A 24,018-nucleotide genomic window follows, 5' to 3' on the forward strand; every position below is an offset into this window, starting at 1 on the left:
GTGGTCACAAGGCCTTGAGCTAAATAACAGTCCACGACACCTGGTTCATCCTTTGGCTGTGACCCTGAGCCAAGGACACTCTCTGTCTTCTCGAAACGATTTCACTGTCTGCTAAATCCTCACATATCCATCTTCAGCAACAGGCTCATCAAATTCTAACTCTGCATTTCCTTTTGCTCATTATTGTTTTATTAGCCTTTTACTCGTAGTTCTACTTCCAATTTTTTTTCCCTCCAGGATCCCATTTGCTGTCAAACCTACCTAAAACAAATTGGTTAGTTTTATTTTGTCAACTGAGAATTTATTTTCTAATTTTTATTCTGAAAAGCTGATATTGATGTTTTCCCTTCCTGCCAAATGGTTGTAAGTCGTCTTATCTCCAGAACGGCTAGCATATGTTACGTATTGATTGTCTTTTGTCTGCCTTGCGCTAACCGCTATTGACAAACACATCCAATCATACTTTCCTAAGCCTGCCATCCATAAAGACACAGAATCGAACCCCAATCATGGGTCACAGATGCTATCTAACAGCTTTATCTGAGTCGTGCTAACTCTCACCATTTCCTTTCTATGCTGCTGTCACTTATGTCGGCCCCATCTTGGGCTTCACCATCATGCTCACAGAGACACCAAACCTGTTTCTTCTGCCTACATTTTGAGGAACGTCCCAGTTGCTCTTTCCCAAACAACAGAACAACATTAAAGAGAACAAGAAGAGAATCATGATGGACAGCAAGGTTTTTGCTGTATAATTATTTGTGGCAACAGACCTTATCTTCAATGTTTTCATGTATACCCGAGTTTACCCGGATCCCAGATTATCAAAAAAGAATTTTTTTTTTAAATCCATCCATGTTGATTGGATGGAGGCAGATCTGAATGTGAGACTAGTCAATTAAAAGAAAGGGACAGGGTTTAAGCATAATAAATGATTGGAGAAGTTTGGCATACACCACCAGAGAGAAGTAGTTTGACACAATTATTTTTTTTTTTTTTAAATGAGATATGCACGGATGAATTGTTCACAGTCAGACCAATAACATGCATTTAGAAGATAGATAGAATTAATTTCCATTACATGTGGACTTGAAATGTCCCTAACTTATGTCTTGTTCCTCACCAAAACCTATTGTACAGCTTTAAAAAACGAGTCACACTGATTAATTTTATGATATTATTTTAGCTTTTTAAAACAATACCCATCCACTGCCACTATGGGAAAAATGCGACCTGCACATTCACATAAATTTCTCTTTATATTCTACAGAAGAATTTTAACAGAGAACCTAATTTAAAAGGGCAACTGTCTTCCAGAGTTCCACTTTTTCTCAACACCAAGGAAAAGGTCACAGAGAGCCAGAAAGTGACACACGCAAACATTCTTCTGAGTTCTGCCCATTATCCATTTATCTTTAAAGCAGCTTTTTTCATAACAAGGCGCTTTTGGAGATAAACTATAAAGTGCAGAAGAATCCACAGTTATCTAATTTTAAAGAAAGAAAGCATTTAGAAGTTAGCGTGCATATGCAGTCTCAACAGTCTTAATCCACAGTTTCATGTTGCTGTTTGAAATGTGAAATGCACAAAAAAAGTTCCCAGGGAAAGGGGAGAAAGGTGAAAAATTATGCAGGCAATAACATTTCCAGATGCTATGTGTTCAGTCAAGGACCTTCAGAGCAGTGAGTGTGTTTGATCAATAGAGCGCTAGAGCTGAAATGCAGCCCTGCGACTGACATTCACACTTTTGTCTCCCATATACTGTACATCTCTCCATCAGACATGACAAGCAGACCGACGGACGGATGGAGATAGACGGACGGACGGAGACAGACGGACGAACGGATGGATGGAGATAGACGGATGAATGGATGAATGAATAGACGGACAGACTGACAGACAGACGGATGGATGAAGAGACTTGAAGAGAGACACTGTGGCCTCGCTCCACTCCCACGGCTCTCGGCCCCACCCTGCTTCACACCTCAGACACATGTTAGATTGCTGGTTTTTGGGCTTGGGCATCTGGGGCCGGAATCATGAAACATTCTTATTTTATTTTTATTTTCTAACTTAGGGAAAAAAAGATATGAATATTTTGTTTTCCCAAAAAAACTTTTCTTAAGAATGTTCTTAAAAGTGCAGAAAACAATTTCTAAGAAACACTGTTGAAAGTGGATTGGACCAAGCACCACTGCACACTTGTAGCCAATCAGCAGTATGGGGCATATATACTCATGATGGAGGAGAGAAAGTGAACAAGAGGTTGATTTGAAGAAAAACTGAAGAAAGAGAGATGGCTGTCTTAAATCCCCAAAGATAAAATATTTAATGAATTTATTGGTTTGTTTCAAATAACAAGCATTACAACATAACACTAGCTATAATACATCACTAATACCAGGAACTTGGACGAGTACTCTGAAGTGACACTGATCAATCATAAAAACAGTGATCAATAGAGTGAACGCATATTCATGATGTGTTCACTCTAGCTACAACTAGCGAGGCAAAACACAAAGAGTCAGGACCCATTCACCCACTTCGAAAGAGCGCAAGAAAGACAGAGCACAAATGAATGGGAAAGACCGTTACATCCTGAGACAGGTTCTTTTAAAATAACTATTTTAACTTGACATGGCGCATTAAAAACACAACACTGAGTGATTAACTCCCATCAAGTTTTTGTGCTTATTATGAAAACAACAGTAATCTGCAGGCAGCGCAGAAAGCAAGTAGATATAGCTGCAGACAGAAGATCTCCAAAAGTGGGCGGTACAAAAATGGGGCCGAGTTTCACTTCCAGCAAGTGTTGTTGATTTACATTTCAAAATTAATGTTCGCAAATTAAACATGGAGGCATATGTTAAATAAAGTTATAAAACATTCTAAGTATAAATACATATGGCTGGCTGAATATATATATATATATAAATATGTCCACGAGATATAGCCTATCAAACTTTCATCTTTGGGAGACGATAGCTCCATAAGAGGGGGGTCTCGGAGCTTGTGGATTTTAGCAAGTCTTTTTGCAATACCCGCCTTTCAATCAAATAACACCAAAGCATGTATTTAAAAAAAAAAAAAAAAAAAAAAAAAATTAAGATGTGCTTAAAGCTGCTTTCCATACACATACAACTCAAAACATTAGATTCATCTGCGCTGATGAGCCATGCCGATGCACAACCCATGGAAAAGAAGATAATTATGCAAATAACTGCAATTGCTTGTTTCAAACAGAGATGGCGACAAAGAGGCAAAACTTACGGACGGCAGCTTTAAGAACATTTCTGAGAGCTTTGTTTAAAAAAAAAAAAAAATTCAAGAATTTCACTTTTAACTTAATTTAACTTATTTCTTAAGAAGACTTTTCTTGAATTCAGCCCCTTGCCTCTCCAGCTCTAGAATAAACTGCAAACAAAAAGCTTGTCAATGAATGCACCTGTAGGAACATCTACTCCTCCCCTCTAGAGATTTTTATTGTGTTTCTACCGTCCCCCCAGAAACATCTTCACGCTGTCTACCCCCAGGCATGGAAAGGATGATACGTTTCCCACTCTAAAGGGAGGTGAAGACACAAAATGCTCTTCCACGCATTCTCTGTGGCAGGATAAATGGGAGAGAAGAGGGTGATATGAGGCCTTGTATTGATTCAGTTTCTATAGCCACAAATATCTGCCAGCATAATAAGACTGTGTGTTTCAAGATTCACAGCTTTAAAGGCATCAAATGGCCTTGCTGTTATCAGCAAATCATGCTGCTCACCACACTGGCTGGCTATACATCAGCAACTGCATGAACAGACCAGAAAGAGAGGAAAATATTAATAGCTTTAGAGGCAGGTCAGTGGTGTGTTGAAGTGATGCTAAATGTCCAGGAATGTAAGTAGCTGGATTATGGAGGGCCCTTGATGGGGGCTTTGTTTATGACCTGCAGAAAGTAATAAAATCACTGGCTGTGTCCAAGAGCGAAGGCACCTGCCCTGCTGCCCAGTCAGCCAATGACTTAATAGACAGCAATTTTTTTATGAAAGACATTTCAGACAGGCTTCCAAGACACCTAATGATGTCATGTCTAATGATCTAATAACTACAATGCTTATTTCTAAGTAGAAATGAAATCACACTTGGAAAAATAAATAAAAATTAAAGATACAAAAAATATTAGATATGAATTAATCAATATTAATATTATATTGATGATTAGCATTGAGTTTAATAATACTTAGCAGACTGATAATGAAAAGATATGGAAAGCATTTTCTCTGCCCGTTTAAATGTTGATAAGCCCATTTTTTCCCATCCTAACTATGCGTCATTACAGTATATGGCTAGCTGCATATCACTGTTTTTTCCTTCTGTCTGCGACCTTATCCAAGTAGATACAGCTTCAGCCTGGAGATCTCCAAAGGGAGAGCAGGCCCCCTTTTGGAGCTCCCAGCCACAGCTATGGCCCTCTCATCCTATAAGAACACATCTGTGACAGAATCAGTCACGACCCACTAGTTGAGAACCACTTCACTTGATCTGACAAACAAGGCTCTTGAAATAAAAGTAGGTTGTGCTGGTAAATTTATACTCTCCTCTTTGAGATCCATAGAACATAACACTCTTGACACTGTACAGTAAACCTCATGCCTACCTGCAGGCAAAATACCAAAAAGCACTTCTCTACCAAACCCTCCTATTCAAAACAATTTACACAGCGAACAAACATAAAACAAATGAAGGAGAATACAGGATGATATGGAAAAAATATTCTAGTCTGCCTACCTCTCCTTCTCTTTCTTGTGCAATCACAAATAATAATGAAAGGCAGTGTGTTATCAAAAAGACAACACTCAAAGATTAACTGCTGGTGAGTTTGACAGGAGATGTACGTGTATGTAGATCTTACATTTTTTGAAAATCTGCGTGCACACGGAAGTGCATGCGGCACAGACTGGATGACACGCTTTGTTGTATAACGAACTTAGCAGAGCGTTCCCCCGCCTTGCATTTTTAAGCAGACAGAGCGGCATGGGAGATATTAATCGTCTCCCGGTGATGAGCTTGCCATCAGATGTGACTGTTGGATGAATCAGCCTCTCACTCTTCTACCTCTTACACACATAATGAGCAACACACCTCTAAATGTTTAATGCAGCCAGTAGGATATGTGGGCTGCTGTGTCAATATGATGTAGATTAGCAGCTTTGAAAGCAGAACTGTGTCGATGTGCAGATGACGATAATCTCCACACAATTTACAGACAGCAAGTTATTTCTGCCATGTCCCACATTCCACAAACAGAGCTGGTCCATCAACCATCCAATTTGAACAGATTTATAACCAAGAATCTTTGCAAAAAAATAAAAAATAAAGAGATAAAGGGATAGTGCACCAAAAAACACTGTCACCATTTGGGGGCCATTTTACTTTTAATTTGATGCTTCTTCACTAATGGAACTTCCATGTCCCACATTTGTTAAACAGAGCTGGTCCAATCAGACAATTTGTCCAATTTGAACAGATTTAAAATCAAGCATCTTTGTAAAAGAATTCTCAGTACAAAGAAATAGTTTGGCAAAAAAAAAAAAAAAAAAATCATTATTGGATCATAAATCATTTAGGGGGCAGTTTACATAGAAAAACAATAGAAAAGCAATGCAGTAGAATGCAAAAATCCTTTCTGTGTGAACTGTGCGTTCTTACTCAACCTCGTTCCAAATCCATACTATCTTGTTCCATGGAACACAATACTGGTACTGGATGAGTTTTTCCCATGCAATTAAAATTAACGGGGAGCTTTCATGCTTCAAAAAGGACACAAAAGGACCATAAAATATCTTAAATTAATCCCAAAAGTATTCCAAAAAAGTCTGTGCACTACAAGAAGAAAAGGAATAGTTCACCCAAAAATAAAAATTCTATCATTATTTATTCCCTCAGAACAGAACACATTGTCACGTGAGCTACTTTTATGAATCTTATATGGTGTAATTGTTTTTTTGTTTTTTGTTTTTTGTTTTGGCGCTTAAAGGTGCTCTAGAATTAAAAATTGAATTTATCTTGGCATAGTTAAATAACAAGAGTTCAGAACATGGAAATGACATACATTGAGTGTCAAACACCATTGTTTTCTCCTACTTGTGTAAATCTCATTTGTTTAAAAGACCTCAGAAGAACAGGCGAATCTGTACGCCCCCAATATTTGCATATGCCAGCCCATGTTCAAGGCATTAGACAAGGGCAGCCAGTATTAACGGCTGGATCTGTGCACAGCTGAATCATCAGACTAGGTAAGCAAGCAAGAACAATAGCGAAAAATGGCAGATGGAGCAATAATAACTGACATGATCCATGATATCATAATATTTTTTGTGATATTTGTAAATTGTCTTTCTAAATGTTTGGTTAGCATGTTGCTAATGTACTGTTAAATGTGGTTAAAGTTATCATCGTTTATTACTGTGTTCACAGAGACAAGACTGTCGTTATTTTCATTTTTTAAACACTTGCAGTCTGTATAATCCATAAACACAACTTCATTCTTTATAAATCTCTACATCAGTGTGTAATGCTAGCTTTAGCCACGGAGCATACTATCAAACTCATTCAGAATCAAATGTAAACATCCAAATAAATACTATACTTAAGTGATTAGACAGACATGCTGCATGACGAACATTTGTAAAGATCCATTTTGAGGGTTATATTAGCTGTGTGAACTTTGTTTATCCTGTTTAAGGCAAGCGCGAGCTCCGGGGGAAGGGAGCACGAGATTTAAAGGGGCTGCGCAGCCTGAATCGGCGCATATTTAATGATGCCCCAAAATAGGCAATTAAAGAAATGAATAAAAAAAAATCTATGGGGTATTTTGAGATGAAACTTCACAAACACATTCAGGGGACACCTTAGACTTATATTACATCTTTTAAAAGACGTTCTACGGCACCTTTAAAAAAGCCACTGGTCACCATCTAAAGGCTAATACTGGTCTTTTTTTTATAGTATTGAGTAGGGGTGACCCTAAATAGTCGACGATTCGACGCTTCGATAGGAGGAGCCTGATTAGGCTACCAATCTCACAGTCGAATCTTCGCAGAGGTGTTATAAAATGAGGATCATGCCATTTTGGCTATATGGGGGTGCTTCAATGTCTGATTCCACATAGAACTAGCGGTTTTCTCCCAGTAAGCTAATATACAGCCTATTATGATAATGCTGTAAATGAAAATGTGAAAGGAAAGAAGCTTTTAATAAATATTTTTAACGTGTGTGAATAAATCCAACACTTTCCTTGATTCGTGACCAACAGAGGACCATCTTGGTGGCAGGGATTTAAATCATTAACAATGGCTGGCGTAAGAAAATCTACAGTGTGGATGCACTTTGAAAAGGTAAAAGGTGATGCAACAAAAGTGAGATGCAAATTGTGCCTACAGCTGTTGTCCTACCACTCAACAACATCGAACATGGCCTTACACTTAAAACGGGTAAGTTTCTTACCAATAAGATTCTGGGCAAGCACAGGACTGTCCATTCTTTTATTTATAATATGGCTCTATTAATTAATTTACGAACAGCATACGACGTTGGAACTTATAAGATATATATTTCTCTCTCTAGATCCACCCCAAGTATCAGATTGATGACCACAGTTCATCATCTAGTAGTTCTGGAGCAGCGCCAAAGCTCACTCAAAAAAAGTTAGATTTGAGACCGCCACTGTCCGAGAAGAGGAAAAGAGAAATCACAGACAAAATTGCAGAGTTTGTTGCGTTTGACATGAGGTCAGTGAACATTGTGGAAGGCGAAGGTTTTAAAGAATTAATGCGCACACTTGAGCCAGGATACACCATTCCCAAAAGAGTTATGCATGCGGTGGATGCGAAATACACATCCATACGGGCGGAGGTTTCCAGGTTAATAAACCATTGCGAAGCAATCAGCCTCACCACAGATATTTGGACCTCACTGCAAATGGAGGCATATCTGACAGCTATCGCCCACTTTATTACTGAAGACTGGTGACTGGAAAATTTTGTGTTAGAAACAAAAAAAATGGAGGAAAGTCATACAGCAGAACACATTACACAAACACTGAAAGAGGTCATTTCTGATTGGGACATTCCAGGTACTAAAATAGTTTCTGTTGTCCATGACAATACAACAAATATGGTTGCATGCACCAATCAACTGGCCCAGGACCCATCGTGGGGAACTGTAAAGGGAGTCCGCTGCGCAGGGCAAACACTACAATTGTGCATAAACAGCGCATTCAAGAAAGATCCCGTGTGTCGCACTGTTGCTGCTGCGCCTTGTTTCACACTTCAAAAAAAAGGCAAAGGCCACCACAGCACTTGCAGAAAAACAAAGAGAACAGAATGTCGCTGAGCATAAACTTTCTTTTTTCACGGATGAGCAAAGGAATGAGGCGTATACTGTAGTGGAAAATCTGGCTGAGAGTCTAGCTGACAGGCCTGTACAGGAGGTAGGCGAGGACAATGACTTGGTGGAAGAGTGTGACCTGCAGGCCCTTCAAAACAAAGAGAGTGGTGTCGATGCTGTTGTCCAGTGATGAAGAGGAGCAACAGTCAGAGGACAGTGAGATGAGGGCTTATTTAAAGGACACCACAAAAAGCAATACAGGACCGCTGCAATGGTGGAAAAAGAACGAGGAGAGATACCCAAAGCTGTCCAGAGCCGCAAAAAGGATCCACAGCATCCCATCTACCTTACACCATCAGAAAGGATGGATTTATCATCAGTAAAACCAGGAGCACACTTCTGCCTGCCAACGTTAACAAGTTGGTTTTCCTCGCACACAATTTGAAAAGACTCAAACGGACACAGGCTAAGTGAAAGACTGGATTTTTCTTTTTCTTTCCATCAGGTAGGATTTGGTTTTTCGTTCAAGTAGTGATTTCAAAACGTTTCAGCCGACAATTCTGATTTTTCGATGCTGTGATTACGTTTAGCTAAAAAGATTGCCACTCCAGTTTAGCGTTTATTGTTGTCTCTGCAGATAAAAATACAGAGTTGGCAATTCTGGCTATACTTTCATTATTTTAATAATTTCTTTATATTTATTTTATGTATTGATCACTCAGGGTTATCTAATTTAACTATTTGTGGCTTATGTTTTGAATATATATTCCCCTGCACTTTAGGCATTTGCACACCTTTGTTTAGCAACTTGTGACTTGGCGATTTGATTTGCCAACATGTGAAATGCAAATCCTTATTTATTTGTTATTTTTTAGGTGTATATATACCCAAGATGTTGGAATCGTTTTCCGAGTTGTTTCTGTGTGCGAAGGGAAATAAAAGTTGTCTTAAGCCCTGGGTACACTGCACGATTTTTGGCTGTCCCAGACAAAAGATTGCTATCGTGAAACAATCGTGGCGATTTCTGTGATTGTGGCTCTTAATCGGTGGTCCTATGTCGTACAGTCAGAGAGGTTCAAAGACAGCCTTTTTCTCTGTCTTGCGACCAAAGATAGCCTATGATACTTTTCTGACAGTGTCAGAAATTCAGCATGATCAACGCACAGTGTGCTTGCTGCTACAACCCACGTCTACTGACCAGCCAATAAAAATGCGACATGAAATCAAAGCGACATGGCTCTAAAACTTAAAACTGCTTACCTCAAGCTCTTTACCCTTCTTCTTTCGTCGTTTCTTTTTTATTTTCAGCACGCATAAAAACTACAACTGCCAAAGTGTGATTCAACATGGTATTTTTGTTAACCACTAGCGCATGCTGATGACGTTTTATTCTTCTATAGAAACTTGCATCGTAGCCTACGAGTCAATAGGTTTCATCATCATACAGTTTACATGCATGTCGTGCCCGAGTTCAATGGATCCACGTCGCAGTGTGATTTGTAATGATCTTAAAGGATTTACCCACTTGTTACAGAATGTGTCTGTGAAGTTTCAGCTCAAAATACAGCACAGATCATTTATTATACCATGTTGTAAATGCCAATTTTTGAGTGGAAGGAAAAGCATGCTGTTTTCGTGCATGTATCTTTAAATGTAAATGAGCTGCTGCTCCTCATCCTAATTTCCAGAAGAGGGCGGAGCCTGTACAGTTAATGCCTTAAATACTCTGCCAAAGACTAACAAAACATATTTGGTTTTGATTATCATTTCTATAGCGGCCAAGCTTTGACACTGCAGTGCTTCGTCATCCTGAGAGTTATTATTTGCATGAGTTTTAAAGCCATAACAGTTTAAAGTTCTTATAGTTTTCTGAGCACACACATCCAAAGTTCATGCACAGAAAGCTGCCTGTCAGATGACACGTCCTGTGAGTATTAAACTGATTTCTCTTTCACGTCTTATTGCACTTAAACTGTCAAATACACACAAGCTTATGACAAAAACACACCAAGTTCACAGACACAGTCGGTTATGTCTATGAATGTAAACAGCAGGGAAAGAAATTGCATGTGTATATTAGATCCGTGTATTAAAGTGAAAGCAGCATAATATACCTACCACTGTATATGCTGTTAATATGAACCAAACAACAAAAGAAAATCAGAAAATCACTCACTGCTCTTGATTAAATAACTTTAGTAGCTTTAATAATAATATATTTCATACTTGAGCTCTGTTGTTAAATGCTATGGTGAGGAGATAGACCAAAGACTATAGAATAACACAAGACGTGTCACTCGTATTGTTTTGAATGGGAGAAAGTGTAACGCGCAATATGGCGGAATAAGTCCCGCCTTCTAAATAAGAGCCAATCGCCGACTGGTAAAGTCATCGCGTCACTTCAGCGGCCGTTAGAATCATAGTTAGAATCACCGGTTTCTATAGAAACAGTCAGACGCGTGCCTCCGAAGAGACGCGCATTTAGGTCTGCGCATGCGCATTAGCTTGATCCAACCTGAAAAATAGTTTTTTTTGTCATGATTCGAGCGTTTAGAAACTAAATTTATGAGAATGAAATTTATATTGATTGATGTTTCCCCATTCAAAGAGATTGCATGATGCCCAAGATGCCCGAGAGGCGTTTCAAAGATGGCCGCCGAGTGAAATGACTTGTCTTAAAAGGACTTTGGATAAACATGGCGGACTGTGTACAGCTCACTCAGGGGAGGAGCTAAGCTAACAGAGCAGATTCCCTCACCAGTCATGGACGGGGCTTCCCCCATTGGCCTTAACATAGGAAAGAAAATCATTCAGGTTTGGACTGAAGTGAGGTTGAGCAAATGCTATCAGAATTTTAGTTTTTGGTCAAACTATCCCTTTAATATTTTGACGTCAACTTTAACACACAATAGTTTACTGTCAAAACTTTTTTCATGACAACTCTGTGCCCTTAGAGATTAAGTCTGCGGAAAACTGTATGGTCCAAAATATATCTGCATATTCTGAGCAGAACAATGAGCAAACAAAACAGTTGTTTGGCTCCAGGAAAGACTTATAATTTAAATTTAGGGTAAGCTGGTTGTCATACTGATGTGAGTTGATGGCTATAATGAAGAACATTCATAAATTAACAGACATGCCCTCATCAACACTCAGCATCTCCTGTGAGGGACTACAGTTTAGATCAGAACCTTAATTAGCACATGGGGGGAATTTAGGTCAGTTTAAGCACAGGAGTGAGGGTTTAGCCATGAGTTAAGGAGGGTAATTAATTAGTCACATACAGATGTTAAACAGGCTCATTAGTGAAGTGACTGTGGGCTTAAGGACATGTGTGTGTCTGTGCATGTGTTAGTTGAGAACATAAATACACATAGCGTAATAAATGAACACAATCCATGTTGTGAAATAGTTCATTTCATGGTGTGTGGCTGTAACAAATGCAGCTCTAGTAGAACACAAAACCAGGGCCTCCATGAATGTAATTTTTATATAATCTATCAGATTATTTCTTTAATACATCCTTTTGTCCTCCTTATGTTTGAAAATGCTAACTATTGCACAGGTTCAGTCCAAAATAAGAAAATACTATCTTTCAACAGGGCGATAAGAGCTGCCAGTTTAAACTGATGGGCTTTTATACTTGTTACGGGTATCTAATATATCTTCATCTCTGGCCAACTAGTAGACGCTATCAAGAGATGAGCCCATTTTAGGCAATTATACCCCAGCCTGCACTGATGGAGGTGATGTCGTGGGGCATGAGAATGATGGGTAACTGTCAGCTGTGTGGTGAATAATGGGATCCACATTGTAATGAAATATGTATAAAACAAGCAGAAAGTCAATTTTGAAGTGACTGATTGTTATGTGGATGCTAGTAAAGGAAAAGAAAAGAAGAGAAACAAAAGAAGAACAAAGTGCATACAGGACAATTCTGCAAATAATGACCAACCTGGTCAAATTAACAAATTAAATTAACGACTTCGTAGATTACAAAATTAAAATGGTGACATCAACTATTGTGATTAAAGCTAAATGACTTGATACCCAGTCTGAGGGCTTTTCATAATGAACTTAAATATTTTTTGCCCATTTTCTGACTAAAGCAGTTAATAGCATCCCATGATTCCCATCTGACTCTAAAGAGAATAATTCTGATAACTGCTAATTGTTTTATTAAAACTGCTAATGACTGATGTTAAAATTATATCACACACAAGTCTGAATCAGTTTATAAATGTGACCTGTGACTGTACGAAACAATTAATGGTCTCATACGAATGGTGAGTGACATTAACCCAGTCACAAACAGGCACTAAACCATTAACACATAGTCACATTAATAGAAGCAGAAGAACATTAATACAGAACATTAGTACTAAGCCATTAACACAACGAATCATTCTATTTTTATAATCGTTACATGAGAGACTGACTGACAATAGTGTAAGCAAAGGGAAGGAAGTAAGGAACATTTTATTTCAAACATCTCTTCACAACCATTAAAGGATTAGTTCACCCAAAAATGAAAATATTGTCATTAATTACTCACCCTCATGCCGTTCCACACCCGTAAGACCTTCGTTCGTCTTCGGAACACAAATGAAGATATTTTAGATGAAATCCGATGGCTCAGTGAGGCCTGCATAGCCAGCAGCAATGACATTTCCTCTCTCAAGATCCATTACTGTACTAAAAACATATTTAAATCAGTTCATGTGAGTACAGTGGTTCAATATTAATATTATAAAGCGACGAGAATATTTTTGGTGCGCCAAAAAACAAGATTTAAAAACACTGCTTCATTAAGCTTCATAGCGTTATGAATCTTTTGTGTCGAATCATGATTCGGTTCGTGTGTCAAACCGCCAAAACGCTGAAATCATGTGACTTTGGCGCTCCGAACCGCTGATTCGACACAAAAGATTCATTTCATAATGCTCCGAAGCTTCCTGAAGCAGTGTTTTGAAGTCAGCCATCATTATATAAGTTGTTATTTTGTTTTTTTGGACCACCAAAAATATTCTCGTCGCTTTATAATATTAATATTGAACCACTGTACTCACATGAACTGATTTAAATATGTTTTTAGTATATTAATGGATCTTGAGAGAGAAAATGTCATTGCTAGCAACTGAGCCATCGGACTTCACTGAGCCATCGAACAAAAATATCTTAATTTGTGTTTCAAAGATTAACGAAGGTCTTACGGGTGTGGAACGGCATGAGGGTGAATAATAAATGACAGAATTTTTGACATTTTTGGGTGAACTAACCCTTTAAAATGAGAGGATCATTCATGTAAAACTAGTTCACAACAAGGACAGCTAATGATTCGATGACTCATTGGTGTGTTCGACTTGAAGCTGTAAACACACCTATCAATACACACCTATGAAGTCAAACACACCGATCAATAACAAGATTCACTGAATTCAGAACGGCATACTAGCATACTCTCGTAGTCTTACCATTTCTGCCATAGAAAGATGGTATAAGTAGTAAGAGTAGCATACTAGTCAGGGGTGGAAAGAGTACTGAAAAAATATATTTAATGGTATTAAATGATTAGTTAATTGCAGGTGATAGATTATATTTTCCATAAAACATTTGCAATGGGCTGTTTTTATGCGTGTTTGGCCTGAAGTTTTATTGCATTTACATTGTTCTGAAGCAGGCGTCACCAGCATGTGGTGATTCAAACGCTTCCAAACAGTGAATCATTTTGCGAAGCAATTGGTTCAATAGATTCAAAGCTTTGAAAAGCTTTTCTCCCATCACAAGTTATGTAACGTTATGCAATATACCCGCAAACTCGCGCCAAATTTCACAATGTAGATATACACAGATCATCTAGTTAGCAGAAATCAGATATTTACCTTAAACAAATTAGAGGAAGAATTAATTAGAGGAAATGGTAATAATTGATGCTTGAAGGAAGCTCTTCCACAACAGCCATGATTAACAGCAGTTGGCGACAAGTCACAAGACGACTCTTCTGAAGCCAATCATGTTGATGGATAAAAATAAAAACATGTAACGACTTGAGTAGGCCTACTCAAGTAAATCTAAACCACTTTTAAACTACTTAAAACAGTATTTGTGATTCGTTAAGAGGTTCCGAAATCAGTGATCCACTTGTCAAAAGACAAGATTCACTTGTCGTGAACCGAGTCACTAAGATGAATCAAAATCCCTTGCAGCGTTTGAATCGTTTGAATTACATTGCTGTTGTTGTGAATTCATCTGCGTTCATTATCACAAGTGACCTGTCTATGTTTAGCGTTAGTTTAAATAAAATAAAATACTTTAAAAGAAGAATAACAAATCAACCATGTACTTACCACTGAATTCTTCATGGTGGATTTCACCGTAAATCCTTCAGTTTTCAGTTGTCTTTTAACCAAAGGTTCAAAGGCTCTCATTTTCGTACACATCACAGCACAGTTTCCGTTTAAAAAGATCAATACATTTAATAGAATAAAACTGCGAGTAGAACACCTGCTAACTCATTGGTGTCGCATTAGTGCTCATCTGTTTGGGTTGCCAAGGACTCACTTGTGGACGCGCTGCGGTTGCTATGGAGGGTAAAAAAACCCCGGATGTTCATCTTGCTATGGAAACAACACGCGCTCCGTTGTCGTTTATCAAACGTCATTAAAAATGAAAGGGAGATGGGAAATTATAGTGTAGCAAAATGATAATCAATACTGGAAAGCGTTATTATGTTCCAGTGATATATTTGAGTGCATACGGCATAGATTTCCTCAGTTCATCCATCTTTTATTCAGTCTAATTAGATTTTTGTTTTTCCAATAAATATTTTAAGGGTTATTGGTTTGCCTCACATTTGTATTTTTAAAAGTAAATATGTGAGACCAGTAGCATGTAACATCCTTATATATCTGCACAGGACATTTTTAAAAGGTCTAATGAGTTTACACCCTAGAGTTGTGGTTCTCAAGTAAGTTTTGTTATTTAACTTAAATATAATTGCAGCCAGTCACCCACATGTTTTGAAAAATAAAGAATGAAATGTAATGTAAAGTAAAGATTATTGTATATTACAGTCTTTTGACATTATACTGAAAAAATTAAACCGCTTTTTGTACACTAAATAAATATTATAATAAAGTCTCTTAGGCTTACAACATTGCATTTATTTAATAAAAATAAAGCAAAAACAGTAATATTGTGAAATATTATTACAAATTAAAAGAACTTTTCTATTTGAAAATGTAATTTATGCATATGATGGCAAAGCTGAGCATCATTACTCCAGTCTTCCGTGTCACATGATCCTTCAGAAATAATTCTTATATGCTGATTTGCTGCTCAGGTAACATTTCTTCTTATTATTATCAATTTTGAAAACAGTTTTGCTGGTTAACATTTTTGTGAAAATGGTGATACTTTTTTCAGGATTCTTTGATGAATAGAAATTTCAATGAACAGCATTTATTTGCATTTATTAAACTGATTTATTAAAGTCACCCAGGGGTGAAAATCAAGTTTTTAATGTTGTTTGTCTGTCTGGTGTTTTTTACATGGTTTAAGACAAACCATGTGCAAATTCAAAGTCAACATCATTGCTGAGTATTTTCTCTTTAAAACTGCAGTAAACCAAAGACGGGTGTTTCGGGCATCACAAACTTCTAACCAATCACATCAATGTGCCTGTGGGCTTTAGCATATTAACTGACAAGGAGTCTCAAAAGAAGGTTATCCCGGTATAGCTATTTTTCTGTTGATATGAAAAATCAGGTATATTTAGCAATATGGCGGGTGTATGGTGCATATTATCAAAGACTAGAATAACACAAGACGTGTCACTCGTATTGTTTTGAATGGGAGAAAGTGTAACGCGCAATATGGCGGAATAAGTCCCGCCTTCTAAATAAGAGCCAATCGCCTACTGGTAAAGTCATCGCGTCACTGCAAACATGGCAGAAGAGACGCGCATTTATGTCTGCGCATGCGCATTAGCTTGATCCAACCTAAAAAATACAGTTGTTTTTTTTGTCATGATTCGAGCGTTTGGATAAAACATTTATAAGACAGCTGTTTTCAGATTTCATTGGTGATTTCAAATATGAAATGTAATCGTGAGGTTGGCGAACAGTTTTGGAGAATTTTATGTTTCCCCATTCAAAGAGATAGGGCATGATGCCCAGGATGCCCGAAAGGCGTTTCAAAGATGGCCGCCGAGTGAAATGCATAGACTGTAAAAAAAGAAATGACTTGTCTTAAAGGGACGTTGATATTATGATGTTATGATGAACTATAGCCTATGCCTTTCTCCACATTCTGGAGAAAGTTTGTGTAACATTGGAAACATGGTTTCAAGCAAACGCTAATAATATTAATTACCGTTATGTGTCCGCTGAGTAAAAAGCGTTACCAGTGTGTAGCGTTTACCTCAGTAAGTTGACGAGTGGATCTCATGGTCTGAGCTCGTTCGAGTGAGTGGAGGAGGGACTAATTAGCATATTCATAGATCCACGTATATTAAATGAGGCGAGGGTGTAGTTACATTCAAGCCGTTTTAAGGCATTAAGATTTTTTTTCACTGGAAAAAAACACATTTTTAAATATGTAATTTTGGTTATCAAATATGAGTTTTAAGGGATCAAATTACTGACTACAGGGGGGCTTTAAATTGATTAAATAGAAATATTTTGTAACATTATAAATGCATTAACTGATCAATTTAATGTATCCTTGATGAATAAAAGTATTTCTACCTCTTTTTTAATCTTATTACAAATGTTTGAATGATATCAAAAGCAGCAAAAACTGTTTTTATCATTGATATGTTTCTTGAGCAGTGAATCCGCATATTAGAAGGATTTCTGAAGGATCATTTAAATGAATCTTTTGGCCCATTTAAAAGTTTCCTCATGCCTCTAGTTGATCTCACCCCCCTGAGGTTGAGAACCCCTGTTGTAGTTCACCTTAGGGCCTCCCTCTTCACAGTGCCTGGGAAGGAAAGATTCCCAGTTGCCCTGCCTCGATGATGGCACCGTGTCCACACTGCATCATGCGCTTAAGCAGTGATGCTGCATCCTACAGGTTTACTAGCACATTGTCTGCTAAATCTAGAGAGAATTCCACTGTACTAAATCATTCCACTATAAGAGTTTGGCACTTTTAATCTCTGGTGTGTCTTTGCCTCTGGACTCTTCGCAGCAGTAGGCTACAGTAATTAATCTTCAGTATGGTGTGCAAGCAGTTTCTCTGAAAACTCCTATTTGGTTTTTATGACTCCACTGAGGAAGAAAATACTGTGTGTGTGTGTGTGTTTGAGGGGAAATATTTGCAATGTTATACCATTAGAGCCATTTGTGATCATTTTAATGCATTGGAAATCTTTTACGATGCAAAAATGTTAACGGTCCCTAGTAACCAAATCATCTAGCCATGGTATTATCTACCATCTTGGTTTGCCTGTCCAATCAAAACGACACATAGTGGACAGTTTCACATAGTTTTACTGTTATCATGCTGTTTTTCCATATGACATCGCTAAAAGAATTGCCCCCAGAAACAAACCATTAGATGCTGAGTGCGTGGGCCTCATTTATGCCATTCTCATGGCACTAATGATGTGTGTGTGCATGAGCCCCGTTTTGATGTGCCAAGGTCTCAGTCCCACTGCTTCCACCGCACACACATGATATGTGTGTAATGAGTAAACAGCCGACCTTCATCTTCATCATCACGGCCTCCGCTCGCGTTTGATGTGTGTCTCATTTGGCCATTTCTCTCTGGGCTGATGCAGCATCCACTGACACAGGCAGCAATTAGACAGCGATCACCAGAAAGTTTGGTGCTGCAGGACCATTAACGGAGGAAAATGCACGACTCAGACTAACAGAAAGCAGGAGCCGGGCTGGACACACAGAAAACAACCGACAGGACTCATCGGATATGCCAATCAGCATCCCCCAAACGGCCCATTAGGGCTGCGGGTTCGAGTTTCTCTGCAGGACAGCCGCAGATATGACACATCAGCATCTTGACTCTGTCAGGAAGTGAAACTGTGCAAATGTAACGAAGAGAAAACAGAATAGTAAACAATGCATCTGAAGGCACATTTCTATACAGCATCATGAAAATTCATCAGCACAAGTGTTTACTTCAGATTCACAGAGCACGTAGCAATATTCTCTCATGTTCGGTTTTATTGTTTACTTGTCTTCTCCCTTCCGCCCACTTGCATTTGCTGTTTTGTGAGAGTATGCTAATAATTCAGAAGCTCAAAAGCAGTTGCAGTCACCTTACGCATCATATTCTGGTGAATATCTGCACTAGTGCAAGATCAAATGCCACAGAGTTAAAGGGTTAGTTCACCCAGAAATGAAAATTCTGTCATTTATTACTCACCCTCATGCCGTTCCACACCCGTAAGTCCTTCGTTAATCTTCGGAACACAAATTAAGATATTTTAGTTGAAATCCGATGGCTCCGTGAGGCCTCCATAGGGAGCAATGACATTTCCTCTCTCAAAATCCATAAAGGTACTAAAAACACATCTAAATCAGTTCATGTGAGTACAGTGGTTCAATATTATAAAGTGACAAGAATATTTTGGTGGGCCAAAAAAACAAAAGAACGACTTATATAGTGATGGTCGATTTCAAAACACTGCTTCAGGAAGCTTCGGAGCATAAATGAATCAGCGTATCGAATCATGATTCGGATCGTGTGTCAAACCGCCAAACTGCTGAAATCACGTGACTTTGGCGCTCCGAACAGCTAATTCGACACGCTGATTCATAACACTCCGATGCTTATATTACACACACCACCTTCCGAAAGTTTGGGATCTGTAAGGTTTTTTTTTTATGTTTTGAAAAGAAGTATCTTATCCTCATTAATTGCATTTATTTGATCAAAAATTCAGTAAAACTGTAATATTGTGAAATCTGTTTATATAAAAAATATTTTTGTGGAAACTGATACATTTTCTTCAGGATTTTTCATGAATAGAAAGTTCAAACGAACAGCATTTATTTGAAAAATATTTTTTTGTAACAATGTAAAAGTCTCTCTCTTTCTCTTTATACATTTACACAACAACAATGTACTAGAAACAGAAAGCGTTTTTTCTTTGCACTTTTCGTGCACAGACAAAACCATTGTCAAAACGATCACCGTTCACAAGGATCCAAGAAAACGACTAAAAACGCTGTGTAATGCATGCCAGGCCAGTAGATGGCGATGTCACTTTGTAAAAAAAAAAACCCATGTGTCTATAGACTGAACAATGTAATACGCACGCACATGATGTCACCGTTTTCACAAACCCATTTTTAAAAGTTTGCATTTTCAGGCCCCAAAATTGTTGTCTTGTAAATAAACAAGCAAAATGCATAAATGGTTTTACGTTTTTAGTTGAAAATGGTGTTGTGTAAACGGCCCCTAAATCAGAACAGAATCCTTTTGATTTATAAAAGCTGTTTTAAGTCAGTCTCCTCTTTAAGGAAATGAAAAACAACACACTCTTAGCCAATATTCCAAAGATCAGATCCATTCAGCAATCAATACTCTGCAGGGATATATTGAGGCCCTCTAATTTGTTTTGTTTTCTGTTGTTGTCATCCATGGTTGGCCTGTTTTAATCTTTTCTGGTGATTATTTGCTCATTCTGTCCAAATCCAGTCTCTGATCCGACTGACTGCCCCTTTTGACTTTTTATCATTTGCCTGAGAATTATTAACTGAGCTTAATCTCAATGCCATAGAATAAAACTCTAATTTAGACAGGATCTTTAATCAGATGGGGCTACTTTATTTAATCAGTGAATCCCAGGGAAAAACAGCACATGAAATCTATTTTAGTCTATGCAGTTTCATTATTTTGATTCCTTTTTCTATATCTAAAGTCAATATGAAATGCCATTTGCAACCCATTTTTCTTCCATAAAGCAATGAATGAAAGAAACTGGATATTCAATGAGAAATAAAGTAGGATAGGACTTGATGTTATCCATCTGGAATTGATTAGATTGTGAAATATGTTACATATGCCAAAACGATGACTAAGCAGCTGGCTGTTGATTTACAATAGCCAATAGCCTCAATGGCCTAAATGATGTCAGCATAAAAGGAAAGTTTTTTCAGAGAAAGAATGAGTTATTGCATTTTGATGAAGATTACAAACACATTTTTTCTTAGGAATAACATGCACTAAATAATCATTCACAATAAGACCAGAAACATTTAAGTAAATAAATATTGTTAATTTTGATTCGTATCGACTTTAAAGAGTAATATTACCTGCTGAATCTCATTCTCTGACAGTTTGAGGAGATCTTCATGGGGTCCACTATTATTTCATTAATCTCCATGGTAACTGGCACCTGTGTTCTCCAGGTCAATCTTCAGGAGATCTAAGGGGCCTCCACATATACGGTGCGTCCAAACGGGATATTTCGCCCTCTAAAGGGCACTTCTGAGTGAAAACAACCATGGCCGCCATATTGAAGGGTCGTTCCAAACTGAAGTGCTCTAATCTGGCCGCTTCAAAGGGCCCTTCGGAATGAAGGATTTTGAAGCGTACAACTAATGGACACTTCGGGCCCCCATGATCCTTTGCACAGGGAAGTTGTTTGGCATCACAGAATGGGTACAGTTCAATTTTACCTAAATGTATGTATAGTATTTGTCTATACTACTGTAATATTTATACGAGTTAGATTTGGTACATTATTATGTCAAAACCTCAGTGTACACAATATAATATGGTGCGATAAATCAATAATAAATAAACTAACGTTAAACAAAAGGCGCAGCTTGCACAATCTACTCATCATTCAGAGCGTGTTTTTTGGGTGTCAACCAGTGCGATGAAGGCGCCTCATTGATTGTCTCTTTAAGATGATGCAGAAGTGCGTTCCAAAAAAAAAGAGGGTTTTTTTTACCCCTACACCCTTCATCCCTTCGGAGCTCTCACTACAGAGGGTAAACCCTTTGAAGGGATTAGGGCATAGGGATGAGCCCTTCCGAATTGGAAAGCAGAGATTATATTCCCTTGCATGATACCTGAAAGTTCAGTAGCAACAGACAGTGGACTTTACACACTTCAGTAGTACCTGTGTATGTTTACTCTCTTGGAACACTATGGGAATTTTTACTGTTGTAAAAACCCACACATATTTTCGAAACAACTAGCTTTAAATTAAGGCAAAAATGTGATGCAAAACTTTCAGATACTTACATACAGTAAGTTTTCCCATTTGAATAATGTTTGACTAGTGTCTTATTCTTACTTTCTCTCTCTCTCTCTCGCTCTCATTCTTTTCTTGCTGTCTTTCTCTCTTCCCTCTCTCTCCGCCTCAGCAGTCTGAGCAGATGGCGTTTAAGTAAAATATTATTAGCACCTCCTTGCAATCACACACAGCAGCAGACTCTCTTTGCCCAGCACACAGGTGAGAATGATTAACATAATGAAATCAAAGACTTACACAAGACGAGGCAGCTCATAGCAGCACTTTCAAGCAGTAGCTTTCATTTGCGCAGTTTTAGCACAACAGTTTAAAACAACATTTTTATCACATTTTTTTTCTTATTGCCAAGCATGCACATACACATCTGGCTAAAACTAAATTCATACTGTCCCTGCTCATAGCGAACATGCCTGAGGGGCCGTTTACATTACACCATTTTCATGCGTTTCGGCTGTTTATTTACACGAGCACATATTTCATAATGAAGTTAGCTACAGAACTGCATGATAAACAAAAAAATATAAGAATTCTAAACATGACATCATAGTGATTTTGTTAATAAATACCAGCTTATTTGTGATGCACAACCTCACAATCACATCACAGTAAAATTGTTCAGTAGATCAAAGTCCTTGCTAGTGCCTGAATTCATGTTCACAATCTACTAATTCACATAGGGAACTAGGGAGCAGAATGACACAGCCAGAGAGATGCAGCTGGACAGCAGATGAATATGAAGAGAGAGGGTGGAGTGAGAAGAAAAAAAAAAGGGCTGTGCTACATTCTGAGCTGATATTTCAGCATGTCAGTGTGGGTGTGTGAGACAAACACCCAAAGAGAGAGAGAAAAGCTTTAATATAAAGGGAATAAAGCAATACTTTTGTAGGTCACATGCAGATATAGGAATGCCCAGAGTCTCCCACTATTCTGACCTCTGACCTTCACTATCCTATCTCATCTGGAAAAAAATAAAGCATTTAACCTTTGTTCTCCACATGAATGCACCAGAAAAGAAAAAAAAGACTGCCTCTATGAACTCCATATCTCAGCTAACACACACAGGAAATGAGATTATGAAAAATCAAGTCATGACTTTGGTATCGTACACATACAAAACACAGAGATACACATACAGTAGGTCATTAAAAGGTTGAATATTTGCAGTGAGTGCAAGAGAGTCATGAAATAAACTAATGCAGCCCCTCACACAAGCCCCAAGAGAACGTTCAGTAAAAGACAAACTGAAGTATGTTTCAATCGTTTTTATGACAAAACCTCATAGAGCCAAGAGCCTGTGTCAGATCATACTGGGATTCTCATTTAAATCCCAGGCAGGAGAAATAAAGAGGAAAAGCATTTCAGGATTCAGCGACTGTATCAGCTTTCCCAGCGTAAAGTGCTTAGAGGGGAAACGGTGTTGCCCGGGAAACCACAGGGGAAAATATTTTTCTCTTTTTTATTTTTCTATCCCCACACTGTTTACCATAGTGACAGAAAGGTCTCACTCTAGATCTGTCTTATCTTTGGCCAAGAGGTCACAGGGTCAAGTTCATAATGTGGTGATGTAAGTCATACTCATAGTTTGTGTGTGGAACGAAATGCTCGGTGAGACTTGAAATATCACATCTGTGCGTGTCTAGGTGTTTATGTGTGTTTAATGTGTGTGTCAGGGCAGGCTGCTGTGTGTGTTTTAGCTGTTGTTCCTGGGCTCTCAGCCAGCTCACTCTGAGATAGCTCCCCAGGCTCAGTCTTTCTCCCAGGAGAATGTGTATTTCTGTCCCTCTTTGCAGGATGGACAGTTTTCCCCTATATACTCACACAGGAGAATTCTGTCATTTGTGTTTTTTTCCTTCCTTCTGAGGCAAGGTTTGTGATGAGATGTATAGCTGAGAATAAGGGGAATTGTCTGAACAATGGAAAAGAGGTCAGAAGGGGTAGTAGAACAGATAATATTTCCCATATATAAAAATAAAAGCTCATTCAAAATATTAATAAATACTGTATAACATTAACATAACACTTTTAAGATAGGCTGTGAGTCGGTTTTATTAGTGTTGAGGATTTTTCGGTGAATTTTGCTGTAAGTTATATCATTACACCAGTAGGTGGCGACAATTGACTATATCTAGAATGAGTAATTGAATCAAATGATTTAAACGATTCATTCAAACAATCTGGTTCATTCAGGAACAAAACATGTGACTCTAGGGCTGCATTTAAGTCAATTTTTTTCTCTTCCCTCGCTAACTTCCCTCCGCTTCATTCACTCAGATGTACGTCATTGCTTACGTTGACAAGTGCCCACTACTTGTGGAACCCTTGAAATTTGTTTAAATAGAACAACCTGGAATCTGCCATGGAGCTGATTTATTATTAAAAATTTAGTATAGGCCTTTATGTAGGCTGAAA

General features: G+C 38.1%; 1 protein-coding gene across 3 annotated transcripts in view; it reads right to left on the reverse strand.

The window, feature by feature from the left end:
• The window catches only part of pacrg (PARK2 co-regulated), a 128,192-nt gene extending 111,343 nt beyond the window's left edge, over positions 1–16,849 (reverse strand). The window contains exon 1 of one of the 3 annotated variants that reach the window (XM_048191903.1): positions 16,797–16,849. In XM_048191903.1, the coding sequence (XP_048047860.1) occupies positions 16,797–16,823 (27 nt within the window). In that variant the 5' untranslated portion in view covers positions 16,824–16,849. Of the gene's footprint in view, positions 1–14,722; positions 14,954–16,796 lie in introns of those variants that run through there. The other 2 variants (XM_048191904.1, XM_048191902.1) reach the window with 2 other exon arrangements.
• Positions 16,850–24,018: the final 7,169 nt, after the last annotated feature.

Source organism: Megalobrama amblycephala, linkage group LG5 (assembly GCF_018812025.1).
Source record: "Megalobrama amblycephala isolate DHTTF-2021 linkage group LG5, ASM1881202v1, whole genome shotgun sequence".
Taxonomy (NCBI): domain Eukaryota; kingdom Metazoa; phylum Chordata; class Actinopteri; order Cypriniformes; family Xenocyprididae; genus Megalobrama; species Megalobrama amblycephala.